Below are 21566 nucleotides of genomic sequence, written 5' to 3'. Positions count from 1 at the left end.
GTGTAACAACGTGACCTTCCCCCACTTTTTGACAAGCATGGACGACGCGAGTAGTGAACGCAACTTAAAATACTGAGACCTTAACCGAGATGTAGACGTTACTGGGAAAATGGCAGCGTCGAACCAAGAGAAACAAGGTTAATACATTTTCTGTTCCGTTCAAATACTTCAAGAGGCGAGAGACCCTCGTTGACTTTCTATTTTACCTAGTTTTTAAGTAACGTTAAATTGCAGCTACAGTTCATCGCGATGTCGCGTCTCTTCGCTACCAATGGTTTTTATGAACTGTGGAAATGCAGTCATCTTGTAGCATCCTGTGTTGCAAAGAGGAAAGCCATAAGTCTTCTCCCGGTCAGTACGGCCTGTCATCCGAAACTACACCTCTTTGGTCGTCACTTAAATACTGGCAGTCCGGTGTGGAAAGATGCCCTGCCTCAGACAGAGAACAGTAAATCAGAGGAGATGGACCAAATAGATCTGGAAAAATGGAAGTCTGTAATGAGATCCCAAGCTTCATCAGAATTGAGAGTCAATGAGGAAGAGGACGCAAGTGAAGTTGATGATGATGAAAATGTCATAGAACCAGGAGGTGATTTGGAGGGCAAGTCTTTAATAGAAGCAACTCGGGAAATGGTCGCGATGTGGCGCGAAGCTGGGAAGCTTGTACCTCAAGAGATGACTGATGAACAGGTTCAGATACTGGCAGAGTGCATCACAAAGTCCTCCAGGAAGAAGTACCTGAAGCACCTGGCTATCAAGGAGAGTTTCAAAAAGGCTCATAAGAAGAAGCAGCAGAAGAGGGCAGCGGAAAGGGAAGCCCTGATGGAGCAGAGAAGAGTACAGCACAGTGAAGCACAGGGAGAGGATGCTCAGAGAGCACAGGAACTTAAAAGGACCTTCATCATCCAATTCTGGGATCGCTCCCTGGACAATTTTCTGGCCTGGAAGAGCGCTCAGGCCATGGTGTTTGGTCAGCCGCTGGTGTTTGACATGAGCTATGACTCCAACATGAACAGGCGGGAGGTGGAGAACACAGTGTCCCAGCTAATGGAGGTGGAAGGGTGGAACCGGCGTGCCATTGAACCTTTCCACCTCCACTACTGTAACCTGCAGGCAGATGGGGCCTACCAGAAGGAGCTGCTGAAACGATACGGTGCAGAGACCTGGGACCACCTTCTGATCACCAGCACAGACAGCAAGCATGTCGATATGTTCCCCTCTGATCAGCTCGTATACCTCACAGCGGACTCCCGCAATGTTCTCCGCAAGTTTGACCACTCTAAGGTGTACATCATCGGGGCTCTTGTGGACCGCTCAATCCAGTCAGGCTTGTCGTTAGCCAATGCCAAGCGTCTGAAGCTGGCCACAGCCCGGTTACCACTGGATGAGTTCCTCCACTGGGAGACCGGAGCCAAAAATCTGACTTTGGACCAGATGATCCGCATTATGCTCACCATCAAGGACACAGGGAATTGGGAGGAGGCGTTGAAGTTTGTGCCAAAGAGGAAGCATGATGGATTCTACCAACAAAAGACACGGACAGAGATTACCAATAATGTAGTCAGGAGAGTCACAAATCAGGGACAAAGGATGGATGTTGACAGAACGTTCAGATCTGGAGAAAGGTCATTTAAAAATGAGGGCCAGAGTTTTCACCAGTCCCACACAGAGTCTGGGTTAAACAAACCAGCTGCAATCAAAGTACGCACATCATTTAAGAGCAGCATGGAGGGAAGAAAAGGTGCAGGCAAGGGCAAAATGTGGTGGGATAAGGAGTAAAGTCTATAGTCATTGTATCTTGTGTTAAGAAGGAAATGTCTGTTTAAAAGCACTGTCTGAGGAAGTGGTGAATAAAATGTTGTAATTAGTGGTCATGTTGCGGCTTTTTTTTAGTTGAGTACTAATGCAAAGTTATGAGGAGGAAAAAATAGGAGACAGTTCAAAAAGGAAGGTACTACTTTGGTCATATCATTTATTTTACATTGTTCTCTCACTTTTAAATATACTGTCACAATCACAGCAATGTTTTCCATAAAGATGGAACAAAACCAAAATATAAAGTTTCATTTTTAGAGAATTGCAAACAGGCATGTGTAATATATTACTAGTCATTTCATAGTGGGTTTGTCTGAGGTAAAGACACAAACAACAAGTCTTTTTTTAAAATTATGAATGACCAAAAAAAAAACACCCAGATGAATATAACATGATTCAATGACAACAAATGACGCATAATAATAAAACTTAATGTTTGAGGAAAATGTTACAAAAAAAAGGAAAATTAGAACCGTTATCAAATAACGACTTGTTTGTAGGTTTGTGGACATTAAACAGAGCTGTCTTTGATCAATGCTGCTTTACAATAATAATATTATATCAACAAACTTTCAAAATGTTGAATGTATATAATTTCTTTGCAGCATGCAATATACCAAATATATTAATACAATGTTTATAAATACGACAGCACCATTGTACCGAGAAATAGTGGAGTGTCCGTCAGTATGAGAAGCATCCTCACTTTTGTTGTACAGTGACAGTGCACATGTGCAATCAGCTCATCATCTGTTTTTTGTCTACTGTCGAGCCTTAGGCTCACGCTTACACTATACAGTCTGTTTGCTCTGTTGCTTACACATTAAATAAACTTAGAAAATCCTATGCTAATGTTCAAGTTTGATTAGCAGACACCTTCACAGTGTCAGTTTAGCAACACTAACTCATCTTGACCTCGCATCCAAACAATAAATAGCACTGAGCACCGTTAAAACTTGGTTAACGTGGCTCTGAAATGCATTCTGCTTTCATCACTTTCACATCTTGGTTCCTTAACAAAAACCTGTTTTGTTGACTTTTTTTTTCAAATTCAAGAGAGAAAAATAAGTACAGCTTGAAATAAATGTCTCTGAAATTGTAGAAATGCAACAGTCAGGGCTACTTTGAACTGAAACGAGTAACAAAAGGCTCAAAACTGACGGAAAATGTCTGCTTGAGCAGTTAACTTTTGATGTTTACTGAAGAAGTTGCTAAACACAAAGCAGCAATGTCCTCCAGGGTGCGCTCCTGTTCAGCCTTCAGTCACTTGAAATGATCTCTGATGCTTCAGTTGAGTCATATCCGCTACAGCACCAGGATGTCTCCGGAGCAGCGTTCACAGCAGTTGAAGGTAATGTTCTCATAGCGGGTGTACGGATGAAACCTGCCGATGCTCTTCTTATTGCTGAGGAAGTTTGAGGCAGGGGAGTCACTCAGTGGAGGATCGGTCTTGTTTTCTGAACAGGAAATTGGATCTAAAATCTTCAGCACCTATGAAACAAACAGATAACACATTTATGAGCCTGTGGATTTCAAGGCAAATATTACAAAGTAATCAGATCAGGTTTGTACCTTCTCTGCCATCTTCTCAGCAGGCGTGCTACAGATCTGCTCAGCTGTTGCACTGCTGCTCTTCACCACGCTGCTGCTGGTGCTGCTGGTGTTGCCCAGCAGGTGGGAGTTGATGGAGTCTGCTAGCTTGTGGTTGGCTGCAGCCAGCTCTCCTGTGCCGAGCGGCTGTGCACTGGGGTAGTACGTCTGCTGTCTGCCCCACTGCAGAGACACCAGCAGCTGCTCCAGAGATCTGATGATAGAAAAGTAAGCAAAATCAGCTCACAGACTCTCACCATAATCTACGCTAGCAAAATACTGTAGACTGCACAAAGGCTTTTACCTTTGGCCCTTCAGTTGTACTTATTTTGAAATGGGGCAATGAAGTTGTGCTTGCATCAGCAGAATGGTTGTCATTGTTTAACACAAGCTTTAGTATCAGTGTCTCAGCAGTGAACCTTGAACCGTATTTGTTACCATACATATACATTTTTATTATCGTTGACATGGCCTAAATGGAATTTTCTTTCACTGTCCCTTTAAATTGCAGACCCTTCATATTCGTTAGCTATAAATGGTACATTTCTAAACATGGATGTTTTATCATGTATTTAAATATCTTTTAATGAAATTATATTTAGTTTACATGGAAAAACAAAAACACTTATACTATATACACTTATACGCATATACTGTAGAAAAATGTGTTTATAGAATGCAAATTACTGAAAAAGTAAATGTTTACTTTTCCAACAACCTATAAGGAACCTAAGCGTGATATTTTACATTACACATGAACATGAAAGCATTGGTTTATTGTTCTTACTTCAAAGCTATGCATTCTTAATTGAATAGTATCAATCAGAGGTTTCGTTACCTGTGAGTGAGCACCATGTCTCTGGAGAACTCTTCTCTCTCTAACAGCAGGTCCTGAATCGCTCCTTGTGCCTCTCTGGTCTGTCTCTGCAAAGCTGCTCTGGCATTCGTCAGCTCCTCTGCCATGACTCTGAAGAGACAACACACCAGTATGTGTTTATTCAGCATGAAAACCTACATTAAGTCATCTCTAATTGATCCTTGTAGAATTATTTTAAAAATTTATTTAGCTTTATTTGACAAAGCTGAAGGATTTATGACAGATGTTTGCCCACATAAAGCATCATTTAAAACTGAGAATGAATGAACAGCAGCTGCTGGTGCCCTGAACTAGACATCCCATCCCTTTCCATCCTTCTCTGTTTCATACCTGCTGGCCAGGAACTTGCTCCTCCAGACATCACACTGGATACTCCTTCTCTCCAGCTGCTCTGCTGTGTGTGCCAGAATCCGGCCCAGAGCCTCGTTCTCCAGAATCAGCTGGTTCTTCTCCCGTGACATACGCTCAAAGTGGTATTGAAGATCATCACCCACTGATGCTACCAGCAGCTTCTTCAGCTCACGGTTCACCTGGCACACGTAATGAATAAATATGCATGATTAAAAATTTGAGTTAATTTATAATGTTGCAGATTGCTGTGCTTTTATCCATTCTGCATCTCTTTCTGCATGTTTTCATTCACGAAACTGCAATAAACCTGACAGTCTAAAGCCTAGTACATTTATAATCTAAATAAAATGCATCCTATTCATAGGGCCTTACCTCTGTCTGCACACGGAGTTGGTTGGAGAGGCCTTCCTTGTCCTGCAGCAGCCTGCGTTCAGAATTCTGTAGCTTCTCAAGTTGTATTCTCCAGTCCTCCACCAAGGGCAGCGGGGGAGAACCCTGCTCCTCTGCCTGTTGACCAGACTCCCCTTTTCCCTCAGCAGGTCCCTTGCGGGTGCTCCGGCTAATAGCAGCTCGAGGGACAACAATCCTTACAGCTTCCACCTCTGTGCAGGCCTCTCGACTCACCTTCCCCAGGTGGAGCACCCCGAGAGGCTGGGGCACAACAGGGGGAGCAGGATGACTAGATTTTGGGCTATGTTTTGGGCTTGCCACCTTCAGGAGGGGAATTGGAGATGGGCTTGGTGGCAGTGTTTCTGTGTTAACCTCCACAATGGCAGGTGGTTTTTCAGTTTCCATGCCATCGCCAGCACCTCGGACAGGCACTCTGGCAGAAGCTGCAAAAATTAAACAAAGCCAAGTTTACACTTTGCACTAAAATGTATCCTAAGTGATCAAATCAGAAGTGGAGCACTTTAAATGCGGTTGTAAACATTCCTATAAACACGCTGAGTGTGCAATGGGATTCATGTGTTATGTATGGGGTGGTGTTAAACCTTCTGTGTGATACTGAGTGAGCTTCTAACCAACTTTGATTGATTTGACAATGCGAAACTACACAGACAAAGACTTCAGGGTGTCAAGCTATAGCCACCACTATCCCTTTCTAGCAGAAAGTAGAGGTGAGTATTGATTGGTGTTTTAAATAGCAAAAACCGGTCAGACTTGTAATGTTGTTTGTCTGTTCTTTGATCAGATAGTTGCTGTATTATTTCCAAGTAGACAATGTATTTTTGCACAGCTCTTTATGTTTAAACAACATCAAGACACCTGACATCAACAACACCTGAGACTTTGGATTATTTGGTTTATGTAACATTAAGACTTTATGGCTAACTACAGTCACAAAATCTGACAATCAAGTGGGCAGTAATGTTCGAAATTTATTTTCGAGTAATGATTTGAGGTTGTATCGAAACCCATAGTGGCTCAGTCTAAACACAGTATTCTCAGTTTAAGCAAGCTAACGATGCAAAATAGATAGACTATTAACGCCTTTTTCGTACACAAAGGTGGTCTCAAAAACTCAAGACGAGGCGGAGGTTTTATACAATACTTTTTGTCAAGTTGATTCAACCGGCTGAACAGGTAGTAAATGTTAACAACTGTTGAACAGTAAATAATAACAAACTTACCTCTTACAACAGCCGTCATGACGGACGTGGCGTTGGTAGAACTGGAGGTCTGTAGTTTAGCTGAAACTCATGTGACTCTTCGTCCTGTGACAATTAACAGAGAAGATACTTTGTTGTAAACATTTCCAGCATTCAATGTTTGAAACAGCGATCAGATGAAGCCGCAAGGCAAAGGCCAGGGTTCACAGCTGAGGCACTGATAACATTACACGATAACGGTAGCTAGCTGGTAAGCTAACATGCTAACGTTAGCCGTATGAGTATTGTCAGTTACAATGAGAAGTTCAACAACCCAAGTTACAGTAATGTTGACGCCAACCAGGTTAGCTGCAGGACGACACTTCACAGTATATATGTGATTACATTTATATTTCAGAATACATAAAAATGTTATTTATCAGTTAACAATGGGACAAACCTCGTCGAATAATCTGCTGAAAGGAGCCGCAAGCTGTTTACTTTGTCACCGGACACAGTTGGCTTCTGAGTCTGACGCGTGTAAGCTCGCGTTTTTTTGCCCCGCCTTCTAGGCTAAACTTCCGGTCAAGACACAGTTCCTCAGAATCAAATACAAGTCGCTGGTTATTGACTGGTCAATAGGGTATACATACCACCAACCCAAAGCCTGATTCTAACCTTAAATTTAGGAAGTTCTCACATAAATACAACATTTCCACTTTGGCGAACCCAGTGTTATCCAAGAACACCTGGCAGACTACTCAGGGAAACAAAGCCCATATTAAAAGCATAACTTTCCCCTTTCCCTCAACACAAAACTGAGCTTTTGTGTTAATCTACCCGAGTTGTTATGACAGTAACTTATTTTAAAACTGAATGGAGATCAGAAAAGGGATGCCTAAAAATGCTGGTGTAACAATTAAATATGACCCGGAACTTTCGTGCGCCGCCAGTATGTGCAATACGGACAAAAATAGTGTTACGACAAACGTTGAAAAGTGCAGCTTCGATGCCGATTCTTATTCTTCAACTCCAGTCTCTTCGGAGTTGATTCTAGAAAATGCTCAAATTAGTCAAGCACAGTTAACTTGTTGTTTTTGATATTTCCGATACTTTAGGCTCAAGTTTTAGACTAACGTTGACATGGGAGTGCACGGACTCTGGAGGCTGCTGGAGAGCACAGGGAAACCCATCAACCCTGAGAGTCTGGAGGGAAAGATCCTTGCTGTTGGTATCCTTACTTTAAAGTGATATATTTATCTTTCATTGTTTGAGAAGAGTGCCATCATCAGTCTTATTTTTACTCTCTATCAGCTGTATTGATATAACTGATTATCTTCTGCAAAGCCATAGCGTTAACCTTAACCAGACACCCCAGACATCAGTATATGGCTGAACCAGGCAGTAAAGGGGGTAAGGGACCGTGAAGGCAACAGTGTCCAGAACGCACATCTCCTTACTCTCTTCAACCGCATCTGTAAGCTGCTCTTCTTCCGCATCAGGCCAGTCTTTGTGTTTGATGGGGACGCACCACTGCTGAAGAAACAGACTCTGGTACGTCTGGTGCTTCATGAAGAATCACAATAGTCTGAAAGCATAGCATGTTCTTTCACTCACCATGAAAGGGCGCTATACAAATAAAATATATTATTATTATTACTTAACACGGCTTTGACTGAATCTCCTGCAGACTCTGAGGAGACAGAGGAAAGAGGAGTTGAGCCAGGAGTCCAAACAGACCAATGAGAAGCTCCTCAAGACATTTCTGAAGAGACAAGCTGTCAAAGCTGTTCTTGGAGACCGCAGGTAGAGAACATGTGGAGGGATAGCATACAAAACAAAACATTTGTCCCCCTGTTTCCCAAACCACATGACCCCCAAACAGTAGCTGTAGAAAAACTGTTTCCCCCTTGCCTCCCTCTCAACTCACTTACAGTCTAAGTAGATCACATCCTTTAAAACTGTTAACACAAATTGTTCTAGTAGAGTAATATCAATGGCTTTGTCTAAATTATCCATATTTTCTGTCACAGTATGGATCCTCTCCCCAGCCTCTCCAGTGTGAGGAGAGATGAAGTGGACGACATGTACATTCTGCCAGCTCTACCAGCTGTAGAGGAGAAGGACAAAAGCAGGTCAGATGCCTGGGAAAGCTCACTGTATAGTTGTTATTGTGAATAAAGTGGGGAATAATACAGTTATAATAACTATAGTCCACACTTTGGTAATCAAGGAGAAGGCTGGAAAGCCTCTCATCTTCACTAGCCAAGCCAAGTATTGTATTCATTGTCCCCTTTGCATAAATGTAGTGAACTAAAGACTAAATCTTAATTTTTTATCATAAATGAGAAGTTGATAGTTGTTTTGAATAGTTATTTTACATTTACAAACTGGTAATATAATCATTTCGTGTTTCATTCTCACAGTTCAGAAGAGGAGGAAGAGGAAGGGGAAGAGTTGGAGGAGACGGCTGATAATTTTCACATGTATCAGGTAAAATGATTAAATCCAAAACAACATTAAATTATACAGCACCGCTGCCAAATAATATTGCATAAGATTTTTTGTATTTTTACCTAGACAATACATCAAAAGATATCTTTATAATTTGGTTTCAATAATATTTTAATGGTCATTGGTGTGCTTATGGCAGTATTACAATAAAGCCAATAAAGTTTTATAAAGTTTTACCAAGTGTCAGTATCTTCTGAAAGCCAAGAAACAGACAAAGTTACTATGTATATCTGTTGGCTGGCTTTTATACTGTAGCTCGGCATTTCTTTGCTTGAATTTCCTGTTTGATAATTGATATTTGATGCCAGACTGCTCACTGTGTCTCAGGGAGAACTGTATGAAGACCCCAACTCAGTGGACATCAACTCGGAGGAGTTTGCCTGCCTTCCTCCTGAAATGAAACACGAGATTCTCAAAGACATGAAAGAGTTTTCTAAAAGACGCCGGTCCATGTACCACAAACCTCCTGAGGTACTTTTCACTCTCATTCAGATTCATTCATTGATCTGCTCCTCTTTAACATAAACTCCTCTTCAATTTACTCACAGTGTTCAGGAGACTTCTCCAAGTACCAGTTGGCCGGCCTGCTGCAGAGGAACCATCTGAACCAGCGTCTTGAGGGTGTGGAGAAAGAAATGAGCCAGCGGAGCGCAGGCAGTGCTTCACAGCTCTACAATGAGGACGGGGAAACGCCGAGTCACAACGTAGAGTCAAAGCGACTGGTTTCGGAAGACCACTCCCACTACGTCCTTATCAAAGGTGAGCGAAAGTATGATGGTATATTTATAGTTTTCTGTATTTTATAGGAAAATTGTGAATGATCATGTGAGTTTCTCGAACACATCAAAAAGAAATTTGTTTCCAAAATGGTCACTGTAGGCAGCTGTGTTATTACATTCCGCATTCATAATAAAAAAGTTTATAATTAAACATTTTTACAGTGATTCAAAGAGGATGTGATAGATATTATGGATCGTATTTTAAATATCTGCGAGACAATTTGGTGCCACATTTAAATATATAGAAGCCTGTGGTTGCCTGAAAGTAACTAATAATCTAAAGGTGAGTCTCATTTAGACATAAAAACACAAACTATTCTTCTTCATATTTAAAGCTTCACTCCCCTTTTCCTATGTAGGCTCCAAAAAGGTTGAGACTGTCCCCAAGAGCCGGCCTGCAGCTGATCCCTGGTCTGGGAGCGCCCTGTCGGGCTGTAGAAGTCGAGCAGCGGGCAGACCGCAGCCCCTGTGGCGTCCTGCTGGTGAGGAAGAGGAGAAAGTGCAGGCTCCTTCCTCAGAGGACTCCAAACCTTCTGTCTCAAAACCGTCTCAAGGAGACACGTCGCCTCGTACGCTCCAGGCAATCCAGGCTGCAATGAACGACAGCTCAGATGAGGAGAAGTTGGAGCAGGATAAGAAGGGTGGCAACGTGTCTCCACGTACCCTGCTGGCAATCCAGCGAGCTCTCACTGAGGAGGGCGACGCCAATGCTGAACACAAGACTATAATCAGCAGATCACCCGTTAAACTGCAGGCAGATGTGCACCATCCTGCACCACAAGTGGTCATCAGCAGCTCAGAGGACGAGACAGAGCCACACAAAGTGAACTCTTTACCTCCAGAAAAATCAGGATTTATAGGACAAAGTTTACACGTGAAAGACAAATTACTTGTTAGCAGTTCTGAAGATGAGCTGGAGGAAGTGATCGGTCAGAGAAATAAAGAAATCCGATTTGCAGCGTTGAAACAAACTGATGAGAAAGAGAAGAAATTAGAAGAGAAAGAGAAAGCACAGGGGACACAGGATGTAAGGACAGGAAGTAAAGAACACATAGAGAAGAAAGATAAAGAGCATGAGAGAAAAGAATCAGATCACAAGTTCATCAGACAGAGCGGGGATCTGGTTCAGCCGCAGGCCGCTTCCATTCAAAACAAATTACCCATAAATGTCTCTGCACAGATACCTCGAAAACCTCAACCTGAAATAACTCATGATGTGAAGTCGGAGGCCAGTGAGGAGAGCGAAACTGAAGGTACAGTCAAAGCCAGTCTAAGATCACACTTACTCATTAAAATAAAGAAAAGAACCAAAACGCTTGTGTCTTTTCCCAGAGAGCTTCATCGAGGTGTCGGACGAAGAATTCAAAGAGGAGGATGATTCACTTGTAATGATTCAAGAAGAAGGATCTCCAGATGAGGTCAAGGAAGTTGAGACCAAGACGGAAGAAAAACTGGAGGAAGGTTGGACAGAGGATTCCAGAGAAGCTGATGAGACAATAGAGGAAGAAGACGACAAGAAGAGACCGACTGAAGAGGAAGAGGTGAAGGAGGGAACAGAGACAGAGATCAGCTCGACTCCAGCGATCAATGAGTGGGAACACTTTGATGTGGTAAGTGATTCTAGAAATGTCAATATCTTGACTTTAAGGCGGAAAACAATTGTAAAGTCCTCATAACTACAATAAAATATGAAATGAAGAGAAATAAAGCTTTGACACCCTGTCAAAGGAGACCTGCAGATGTGTTTTTGAATGATGTGTCTGAGTTGGTTAGTAATTTCATGTGTCTGATGCTGTGTATGTGTGCTGTGCTGCAGGATGAGCTGGAGGCTATGGAGAGCTCTCTGCAGGTGGAGCAGAGCAACCTGAGGGAGCTGAAACAGCAGCAGGAGAGGATGGCGAACACAGTCACTGGACAGATGTGCCTGGAGAGTCAGGTGAACTAAACTCATAACAATTCATACAGATACATATTAAAACACACAGGTACTCCACCCTCATACCCATCCGTAAATAAATGTTTGACTTCTGAGCCTCTTTAAACTATACATTATTTTAAATAGAATAATGAATAAATACACAATCTTACTCACAAGATACAACAATCCAGAGGAGTTTGTAAGACTCCGCTGGCAGCTACATGTCTTTGTGATGCCTCTGCCAAACTTTCCTGGTCAGTATCGACTCACTTACACTCTTAAATGTCACGGCCTGTCACCGTATTCTCCCTCATAAAATCATCACTTAGTGTACAACCTCTAAAGTGCCTCATCTCATTAATGTTGTGATAACGCAGCTAAGAGCTAAGCTATGACTATAGAAATATGCCTGTTGAGGAAATTATTGGGAACATTATAAAATCTTAGTGCAAAACATGTAACATCTTGCAAATTGTGCGAATGTCATCAAGAAATCAGAAGAAATGTATGACATCATGACGGTACGATATAGTGTCCGTAACGGCTCCTTTTCCTGTTGGGCACCAGGAGCTGCTGCGGCTGTTCGGCGTGCCGTTCCTGATCGCTCCGATGGAGGCCGAGGCTCAGTGTGCAGCCCTCGACCGCTCTGACCACACAAACGGCACCATCACAGACGACTCCGATGTGTGGCTGTTTGGAGGGCGACACGTCTACAAGAACTTCTTCAGCCAGAGCAAATATGTGGAACACTACCAGTTCAGCGACCTGCAGAACCAACTGGGTCAGTGCTTGGTCGGTTGGATTTTTATGAAGTATTAGTTTCCTTTTGTTCTTTTTATTAAGAGTCTCAGTTAACCTTTTCCAGGTGATGATATCTTGTTATATTATAGCTTGCTAAGATAGAAGAGTGAGATGTTGAAATTGTGCTAAGATGACACATTGCTGTGCTAATCTGATGGGTTTATATTGCACATATATCAGAGACAGGTGTTTGTGGTGTTGGTGACTGATTGGCTGTCAGCAAACTGACCACACACGGTGCATATCATCTCTCTCGTTTGCCCTACTCCTTTTTTATTCTCTCTTCCCTGTCGGTCTCCACTCTAATCTCTGTCTCAGGTCTGGACAGGACTAAATTGATCAATCTGGCTTACCTACTGGGCAGTGACTACACAGAGGGCGTGCCGGGGGTCGGATATGTGACCGGCATGGAGATTCTGAATGAGTTCCCGGGGCCGGGCTTGGAGCCCCTCACACAGTTCAGGTGTGTTACACTCATTTTTCTGATTTCATCTTGTAGCTGCATACAAACTTAAACTTATTTTTAACAACTTCAGCTTTCAATCATTTTATTCAAATTCTAAAGTGTCTGAAAGTTCATTTTTGCCTCCCTTTTTTAAAATGGAACAATATATGAGAATGCAACATTAGCTTTTTTTCCCAACAATGTGTTCATTCATAAAGTTTTGTGAAATTGCACATAATGATAATAAAATAAAAACAAATAAATACATGAAACTATAAATATAGATATATATATAAAAGGAGAAAAAAGCCCAATGTATTGTCATTCTGTCAACATATACATTATATATACATAGAGACATATATAAAGTATTTACTAAACAACAATAAATGAATAAATAAAAGATTTATTAAATAAATAAGTAAATAAATAAAAAGGATAAATATATGTTTAAAAATAATACATTCTTTCACATCTTCTTTTATTACTTAAAGTAACAAATTCTAATTTTTCAGTTTTGTGCTCTTGAGCGCCACCCACTGGTAGTAAACATAATTACAGGGGCACACTTCCCAATTTAACCAGACGTCTGCGGCTGGCTCCCTTTGTCACAGTTCTCACTCTTAATTTTCCTCGCTTTCCTTTTTAGACTGTTTGCTTCATCTGAGCGTCAAATTTGTTTCTTTTTCTTTGGATTTCACTTATTTTTGAAGTTGTATCTGTAGTCATCCATCTTTTCTTTGTTTGTTCAGCCATAGTAGATTACTGTTTACTCGCAACACCTGCAGAGAGCGGAAAAGCAGCCGCTTAGCTCCGCCTACCCTCTCTGGCAGACCAAACACTGCTGGGTGATGGAAAACGCGTCACTAACTGGGCAACACTTTTTTTCCACGAAAGTCACACTCATTTGGTGATAGTGACTTAAAAGACATTTATTTACATGAAAAAGAAACATTATTACTTTACTGTTCCTTAACCATTTACAATAAAAATAATACATGTCAAAACATTTGTGATATTACCGTTTAAACAAAATATTGACCTTTTTAATGTCTGTTTCTAAAGGCGTATTAATGTTTGGCTCTTGTGTTTTCCGTTTAGTAAATGGTGGTCAGAGGCTCAGGAGAAGAAGCGAATGGTATCTGATCCTCGTGACACGAAGGTAAAGAAGAAACTGAGGAACCTGAAGCTGCAGCCGGGCTTCCCCAGCCCTGCGGTGGCTCAGGCGTACCTGCAGCCCGCCGTGGACTCGTCAGACAGCTCCTTCAGCTGGGGACGCCCACAACTGGACATGATCAAAGAATATCCTTTTAATGTGTGTTTGTGTGCAGATGTGTTTTACTTTGCACAATCATGAGTGTACGCAGTTTCCTGAACCAGCATTTTACATTCTGTGTGAGTCGTTTTGGTTGGAGCAGTCGGAAGACGGAGGAGACTCTTCAGCCTGTGATCAAGCAGCTCAACACCCAGCAGGTACCTGAGACAATTTCAACCAGACCCACAACCAGGGATACTAATTTATGCTAATGTTTATTACCAGGGGTTTGTGGATAGCTCAATTAAGATTCAATAAATTCTTTGTGTCAGTAATCAAGTCAATTAAACCGCATTGTAGTCTTACATCATTAATACGTTATCTCTCACTGTTTTGATTTAGACTCAGCTGCGGCTCGACTCGTTCTTCCGCATGGAGCAACAGGAAACACAGGCGATCCGCAGCCAGCGACTCCGTCGGGCAGTCACGTGCATGAAGAGGAAGGAGAGAGAAGGAGGAGAGGACGAGGAGGACAGTGAGGAGGAGATTCTATCGCCTTCCAAATCTAAGAAAGGGAAGGCAGCATGTGAGACTCCAGTGAAAGGAGGCGGAGAGAGGCTAGAGGAGAAGAGGCCTGCAGCAGGAGGAGGCTTTCTGGGGTCACAGGTAATTGCTGAACCTCCTGTTATTCCGCTGATGGACGTGAGCAGCAGCAGCAGCAGCAGCAGCCAGGGATCCCTCCCAGTAAAGGTCCCTCAGTCTAAGAAGACTCCACCTCAGAGGAGGAGGAGCAGCAGCAGCAGCAGCTCGGGTGAGGACAGCGATGGTGGCAGCGAGGCAATTGCTATGGTTACAGCTCGATCTGTGTTTGAAGGCAGCCGCAGAGGCTGCGGAGCAAAAAGTACGAGAGGGAGAGGAGGTGCGAGAGGAAAAGGACGGGGGAAGAAAGGAGGAAAAAACTGAACTTGAAACACAATGCAAAAGTTCATGTAAACTATTGTAATAGGAATGTCTGTGATATTATATTTGAATGATGTAAATGAATCATGAAGTCATTTACAGAGATGAATTGAGCTTTTTCTGTATTATAGAAAACATGTTTTGTGTTGATGTGAATGATGATATCTGTGAGAGGAATGACAGTATTTTGCATTAAATTTTCCATTTTTGGAAGTTGAAATATTTCCACAGTTTGTTTCAGACTGTATTCTGCTGAGGAATTCACAATGTTACTGAGACAGCGCCACAAATATCCCTAAGATCTCCTATAGGCTGTATGTCAGTCGCCTTCTTCTTCTGCACACGCTCCCCTTCCTGCAACACACACAAAACCAGTCTTTTGCACATATGCACCAAAAGTCGGTGTTTCTGAATAAACACCTGAGGTTTCTCTCCCTTACACCACCATCTATTTTAACTTGTTAGTTGAACTCGGGGAATATTCTCTCCCCAGCTCCGGTTCAACAGAGGGATGGGCACCTGTTGCTGTCCGTCAGTCTTACTGCATGACAGGGAAGAGTCCAAGCATGCCAAGGGAGAGCAAGACATGAATGGTGGAGTTGAGGCTTGTGGTGGAGGGATGTTTGCATAAGAAGTTGGGAAACACTGTATTTATTTGTAATTTAAAACCATAGAGGGGGACGACTAACAGCCGGTAAGAGATCTGGATCCAGAGTGACCCAAATCCACAGGACAACAACAGGACAGCTGCTTCACATTTTCTTCGTAAGGGCGTGCTTGCCCTTCTTCTTGGACTCCTTCAGTAATGGAGTCCTCACAGTCCAAGCCCACAGAGGACGCCAAAGAACAAGGTGAGAATAAAGAGCAAAACATAGCAGAACACTTCAGATTTTTCTTGTTGAAAGAGTAATGTAGGAATTTAAGTATGGCAAAGATGTCAGGTGAAGTTAGCAAATTTAGGTCAATTAAAACCCCTAAAAGCAGCTGAGGATGAATCTAAAGTCAGAGCTTACGAGACATATTGCTGTTTGGAAACATTTACTCCCTGCGTACATTTGCATCTCTTTCTGTTAATGCCATATTTAACGGAGATATTTATACACAGACAAAATCCTTACGGCTCCTGAGGCGTCCCTGACCTCTCTCAACCTTTGCATTCTTCGCTCTGTGGGCTCCCCTGACCTTTTCTCTAAACCGGTCTTACATAACTGAAATTGTGTGTCAGTAACCGTCACCCCTGAAACGTAGTATGAGCATGACACTCTCTCTGGCACAATGAAACAAACAGATCAGAAGGGCTTTATGAGCCTGAATGTGCTTCATTTATAGAGCAGATAATCCAACGCTGCCTGTAATGTGATATAGAGGAAAAACTGCGCGATTACTCACCTGTTTGCCTTCATGCTGGAGTATTTCAGTGACACTTTGAGGTGATGCACAGTGGTTGATAGGTTAAATGAAACATGTATAAATACTGCACAGTAGCCCCAAAGTCTTATTATGTTAACAGGGATTTCCTCTCAGCTCATATTAACACAGCAGCTGTTTGGATTGAAAGGATTTTTTGGACTGTTCCTAAACAAATACACACAAGCATCTTTTAGCTGGTCGGTGTTGGATTGGCTCGATTTTGGACCACCACTTTGCAGAAACAGGTTTAATGGGTTTGTTATAGTGCATGTCTGCATGGTAGTCTCATTTCATCACTATATCCCATAATTGTGATGCATTAGCAAGTCATGTTAGGCAGAAAAACTGCAGTGTTTCAACTTATATTGAAGTCTGACAGTCACTGCTACACATTGCATTATACACTGTATAAAGAGATAAGGATTTAGAGTTGGGTGAACTGTTGTAGCTGACTGAGTTGTTGGAGCATCAATCACAAACACAGTAATTACAGTTTTGTACATTTAGCTATCATTGTTGATTAATTACACCGTAATGCTCTATTTCTCTGTCTTGTCTGATTCCAGGTATCCCCTTCCTCAGCACACAGCATACATCTTTGTAACCTTTAAAAAAACATTTTCTCATTTAAAACAATCCCTGTCTCTCCTTTGGATGACTAAGCAGGTGCTGCTGTGGATGCAGAGCTAGCCAAAGCCATAATGTCTCGATGTTTCCACCCGTCTGTGATCGGTGTGGAGACCTGGGAGGGATACATCTTTTCTGATATGGAGATCAAGATTAAAGAGTCCACAGACGTTTATGGAGCCGTTCTCTGGCCCTCGGTTTGTATACTTCATCCAACTGTTTAGCTGCTGTACATCCTCAATCTATTTTGCAGCTTACAGTGAACTATTATCTTATGTGCCCCGCAACAGGCGATGGTGTTGTGTCATTTCTTAGAGACCAACCGAGACGAACACAACCTGTTGGACAAGAATGTGATTGAACTGGGAGCTGGAACTGGGCTGGTCACCATCGTAGCCAGCCTGTTAGGTATGGAAACAAAATAAAACATTACATTTGGTAGATGAAGTATCTTTCTTACTTTCTTTCTGTTGCTGTTTGTTCATCACTTTAACTATCAGCTGCTCTGTCTCTCTCCAGGTGCGAAGGTAACCTCCACTGACCTACCGGATGTGTTGGGTAACCTCCAGTACAATGTTGTACGCAACACCAAAGACAGATGCAAGTACATTCCTCTGGTATGTTTTTGCATTTATATTTTATTGTGTTGGGGAGAGGGCTAGTGTGCACGGTGGTGCAGTGGTTAGCGCTGTTGTCTCACAGCTTGCATGCATGGGTTCTCTCCGGGTACTCCAGCTACCTCTCACAGTCCAAAGACATTCTCCTTAGGTTCATTGGTGACTATAAATCTGTCGATTGACTGGCGAGTCCTGTACAGTCTGTACAAGTACAGTCCAGGATGTAACCCCGCCTCTCACCCAATGACAGCTGGGATAGGCTCCCCACCCCCCCACCCCGCGACCCTGAACAGGATAAGTGGTGTAGAAAATAGATGGATGGATGTGTTGGGTAGAAAATGTAATAAAAACTCCTGCAAGGGTACCTTTGACAACTAACAGCAATGTGCAGAAAGAGTTTGTGAACGTGGACTTTTCCTTTGTCTATAGGTCACAGAGCTGATCTGGGGTCCAGAGGTGGAGCAACGTTTCCCTCGTGCCACACACTGTTTCGACTACATCCTGGCAGCTGACGTGGTGTACGCCCATTCCTACCTGGATGAGCTGATGGACACGTTTGACCACCTGTGCCAGGAAAACACTCAGATCCTTTGGGCCATGCGCTTCCGTCTGGACCCAGAGAACAGCTTTGTGGGTCGCTTTCAGCAGCGCTTCCACCTGGAGGAGCTGTACAACCTCCCGAGTCTGAGCATCAAACTGTACCGAGCCTGGAGGAAGGACACGAGGACCAGGGACCAAAGAGAGACCGCTGCCTGAACTGTTACACAATGTGTGTGTGTGTGTGTGTGTGTGTGTGTGTGTGTGTGTGTGTGTGTGTGTGTGTGTGTGTGTGTGTGTGTGTGTGACTGCTGAATCTGGTCAAGGTTGTAAACTGTCTCTCTGAATGGACTTATTTATTCTGTGATGTACATTGAGACATTGTGATGTCATAGTTTTAACGGCCAACAGGCAAATAGCAAAATATCAAGTTGTGATCAATGTCTCTACAAGTTTTATTTAGTATTTTCTGATGTATTTGTTACCTACGAACATTTCATTTCAACCTGAATTAAATCTGACACAGACCAAACACTGTGTGATTTATTGCAGGACTTTTGCTTTGTGGAAAAACTCAAGGCTTTTCATTTGGCCGTTTATTAAGTGGGCATTTTGGATCAATCAAAAGGCTCTCACCTGTTTTGCCAAGAACTAGCTCTAGACAATCAAATTCAGTATTTTCTCTTTCAACTGTTTGTCATCCATCAGCAGCAGCAGCAGCGTCTCACACTCGAGGTCTTGCCTGAGTGTTGTTTTGGTGCAGTCATTAGCACTGACGAGCTGGTCGAACATGGCTCTCTTTTCGATGCTCTGATGACCTTGTGGATTGTATTTAGAAGACCTGCTGCTGTCTGACCTCACATGGACAATGCGATCCAGTTTTATTACCGTTAGAAGTTCCAAGTTCCACAAGGATAGAAGAAGGAGAGGCTATATTTGTTTCAGCAGCTCAAGAACTAAAGAAGGGATCGCCTATAATGTTGGAACAGTCACTGAAGATTGTGTTAAGATGAATCCTTTGTAGTCCATGAATGATTGGACTTTGAACCTGGTGGGCAGCAAGCACGGACATCCATGTCTGAAGAAAACAAAAACCTTACGCCCTTGGAGAAAGTTACTCAAACTTGTAGCACCCCTCAGCTTTAGAGGGCATTATAGCGACATTCAGCTCAACAGCTGTTGCTCAATCCGCTCTATACTATCTACACATCAAACAGATGACAGACACAGTAAGCTTATACCTGGTGGTATGGAAGCTAATGTTGCAGATATTTCATTTAGGAGATGGAGGAGACCAAAAACAGAGCTAAAAGGGAGTAAAGTTTGGACTTACATTCATCCTGTGGACAAAAACCCAACTCAAAATGAACGCTGAGTCCGCTGGGGGAGTGAATAAGTAAGTATGGAGAAACACTAAGCGGTAACATCAAAGTATAATTACATGGTTTTTAATCATCTTATAATCAATGTTTTTAAATTTTAAGACAATGTTCATCCCCTCTGCACGATGGAACATCCATAAAGAGCCCAGAAATGCTAATAGTCTGATGTCTTCTGTTTTCATAATAACTTGTAGACCAAGAGTGCAGTAGAAAATCAATGGTCTTAATCATGTTCACCTCTTTATGAACGTAGCAATATCCCTGCACAAAATCATTGTTTAAACGTTTTCTACAAACCAAACCGATAGTAAGAAACCAAAATACAATCAATAAATACAACTACGTCTTTGCAACATACAGAAAACTTGTTGAAAGGGTTTTTCTTGTTGATGAGACCACAATGGATGATATTTAACACCAAACACTCCTTGTAACAAGTACATATGTTGTTGTAACAAGGACATATGTTGTTGTTGCTCTCTTTGCCTGTCTCTATCCTGCATCTCCTTCTATCCCATTTCCGGCCCATCCAGTCGAGGCAGATGTCTGTTCAACATGAGTCTGGTTCTGCTCGAGGTTTCTGCCTGTTAAAAGTTTTTCTGCCAATGTGCCGAATATTGCTAAGTGCTACTCATGGTGATTCATGTTGGGCCTCTTTTTAAATAACATAACAAAGAGTTGGTCTAGACCTGCTCTTTTTATAAAGTGTCTTGAGATAACTCTGGTTATGATTTGGCGCGATACAGATAAAATTTGATTTGATTTTAATTTTATTTGAAGGAGGTCATGTTAAAAATCACATTGATATTTGTCAGCATGTGCAGATTTTGTAACCTGATCACTGATGTGTCACAAACAAACTTTTTTATGTTTTTATTATTTTTATTTAACCAGGAAATTATCCCACTGAGATGCAAGATCTCTTTTACAAGGGAGTCCTGGCCATGACGGCAGCATAAAAAGTTTCACAAAAGAGACAACAGATTTAAGACAGCAACATAAAAGTTTCAAGTGCAGAGCAGGCAACTGACTTTTGCATGTTTTAGAAACCCACCAGTTAGCTTGATTATGTTACTAATGTGACCTACTAAATCTGATATCTAACTTATGATTCTGTTATTTCTCCTCTTTTGGCCCGTGTGATGGATATGTGCCGTTTGGCTGCAGACACACAGGCGAGAGTTATCTAAGCTGGTGTTAGGGAAGCGCTTTATATCACTGTCAAGACAAACAGACACTCAACAACTGTGCAGCCTTGTAGAGGTATGTAGAGGCTCTTATAACAAACAACAGAGACTGATGCTTCCTGTCATTGAGCTTAAAAACTCTTATCTTTGATCCAAACATGGCTCCACGTCAACAACAGAGTGGGGCGATGACCTCATCGCTGCACACTCCCCGTGAACTCTTCAGTCCATCCCGAGGCACTGGATGGATTTCAACTTTAGGGATGTTAAGTGGATTTAGATTGATGATACTTAAAACTGCGAGCTGATACTTCGGGGTAAAAGGCTTCTAAAGGTAACCTGATTGAGGTTAATATTACAGGAGCCCCCTTCTTCTCTTTGGGTGTTGATGCATTCATGCCAGCCTGATCCTGTTACGCCCCGTCTCTGGTAAAGCAATTTAGGCCACTGCAGGAAACGCAAGCAAGGTTTCAAGTGTTGGTGACAACATGCACACAAGGGCTTTATTTAAAAATGCATTCAAGCCAAAAAAAAACACATAATTGTCCAGTTCCAGCAGGGCTTGACCCCATTCCATGTGTGTCTCTGTGGCTATTCTAATAATACTAAATAAACTGATGCATTACCAGTGTACCGTGCAATATATGGAGTGATTTGAAACCACAATCCACAGAATTATGCAGATAACTGCAGCTGGAAATCTTTCTTCGGCGTTAGTTGAAGTAGTATCAATAGGTCATAAATTCAGATTAAATACAGTACGAGTTTATAGACTGTGGTAACTTCCGGAAAGTTCATAAGCGACCCTGGAAGAGAGGACCCGTTGGTAGCTGTTGGTATCATTACATTCCTGTCGTTCTCTTTTTCTCTTTGGCTCACTCACAGAGTGATCTTCGTCGCTGTGTGTGTGTG

The 21566-nt window shown here is 42.3% G+C and overlaps 4 protein-coding genes across 5 annotated transcripts; 3 read left to right on the top strand and 1 right to left on the bottom strand.

Annotated features, from left to right (window-relative positions):
- The first annotated feature begins 46 nt into the window (after positions 1-46).
- Positions 47-1867, top strand: trmt10c (tRNA methyltransferase 10C, mitochondrial RNase P subunit). Its single transcript, XM_069664607.1, has one exon. It carries the CDS (start codon positions 250-252, stop codon positions 1777-1779), a length of 1530 nt encoding a protein of 509 aa, XP_069520708.1. The 5' UTR covers positions 47-249; the 3' UTR covers positions 1780-1867.
- A 94-nt stretch (positions 1868-1961) lies between these two features.
- blzf1 (basic leucine zipper nuclear factor 1) lies at positions 1962-6747 on the bottom strand. The gene is made up of 7 exons (XM_069664619.1): positions 6683-6747; positions 6265-6348; positions 5006-5466; positions 4613-4812; positions 4244-4372; positions 3388-3619; positions 1962-3306 (listed from the first exon to the last, which is right to left on the bottom strand). The coding sequence occupies exons 2-7, from the start codon at positions 6281-6283 to the stop codon at positions 3121-3123; spliced, it is 1227 nt and encodes a 408-aa protein (XP_069520720.1). The 5' UTR covers positions 6284-6348; positions 6683-6747; the 3' UTR covers positions 1962-3120.
- Positions 6748-7294: 547 nt separating this feature from the next.
- ercc5 (excision repair cross-complementation group 5) lies at positions 7295-15081 on the top strand. Its single transcript, XM_069657953.1, has 15 exons — positions 7295-7453; positions 7601-7776; positions 7913-8028; positions 8256-8357; positions 8649-8715; positions 9064-9207; positions 9285-9495; positions 9875-10768; positions 10848-11125; positions 11332-11451; positions 12001-12214; positions 12553-12697; positions 13781-13981; positions 14068-14152; positions 14337-15081. The coding sequence occupies exons 1-15, from the start codon at positions 7366-7368 to the stop codon at positions 14895-14897; spliced, it is 3402 nt and encodes a 1133-aa protein (XP_069514054.1). The 5' UTR covers positions 7295-7365; the 3' UTR covers positions 14898-15081.
- A 411-nt stretch (positions 15082-15492) lies between these two features.
- Positions 15493-18564, top strand: mettl21e (methyltransferase like 21e). 2 transcript variants are annotated; one of them, XM_069662967.1, is made up of 5 exons: positions 15493-15745; positions 16971-17128; positions 17222-17339; positions 17451-17548; positions 17978-18564. In XM_069662967.1, the coding sequence occupies exons 1-5, from the start codon at positions 15700-15702 to the stop codon at positions 18302-18304; spliced, it is 747 nt and encodes a 248-aa protein (XP_069519068.1). In that variant the 5' UTR covers positions 15493-15699; the 3' UTR covers positions 18305-18564. The 2 variants fall into 2 exon arrangements, with proteins under 2 accessions (XP_069519068.1, XP_069519060.1); XM_069662959.1 differs by having other exon boundaries at positions 16968-17128.
- The last annotated feature ends 3002 nt before the right edge of the window (positions 18565-21566 follow it).

The sequence above is a fragment of the Semicossyphus pulcher genome, unplaced genomic scaffold, assembly GCF_022749685.1.
Source record: "Semicossyphus pulcher isolate SPU_LCO1_2020_fin unplaced genomic scaffold, fSemPul1.0.p SCAF_1, whole genome shotgun sequence".
NCBI classification, from domain to species: Eukaryota; Metazoa; Chordata; class Actinopteri; order Labriformes; family Labridae; genus Semicossyphus; species Semicossyphus pulcher.
The sequence above is the reverse complement of the archived record's forward strand: the minus strand, read 5'-3'. Positions and strand labels throughout refer to the sequence as shown.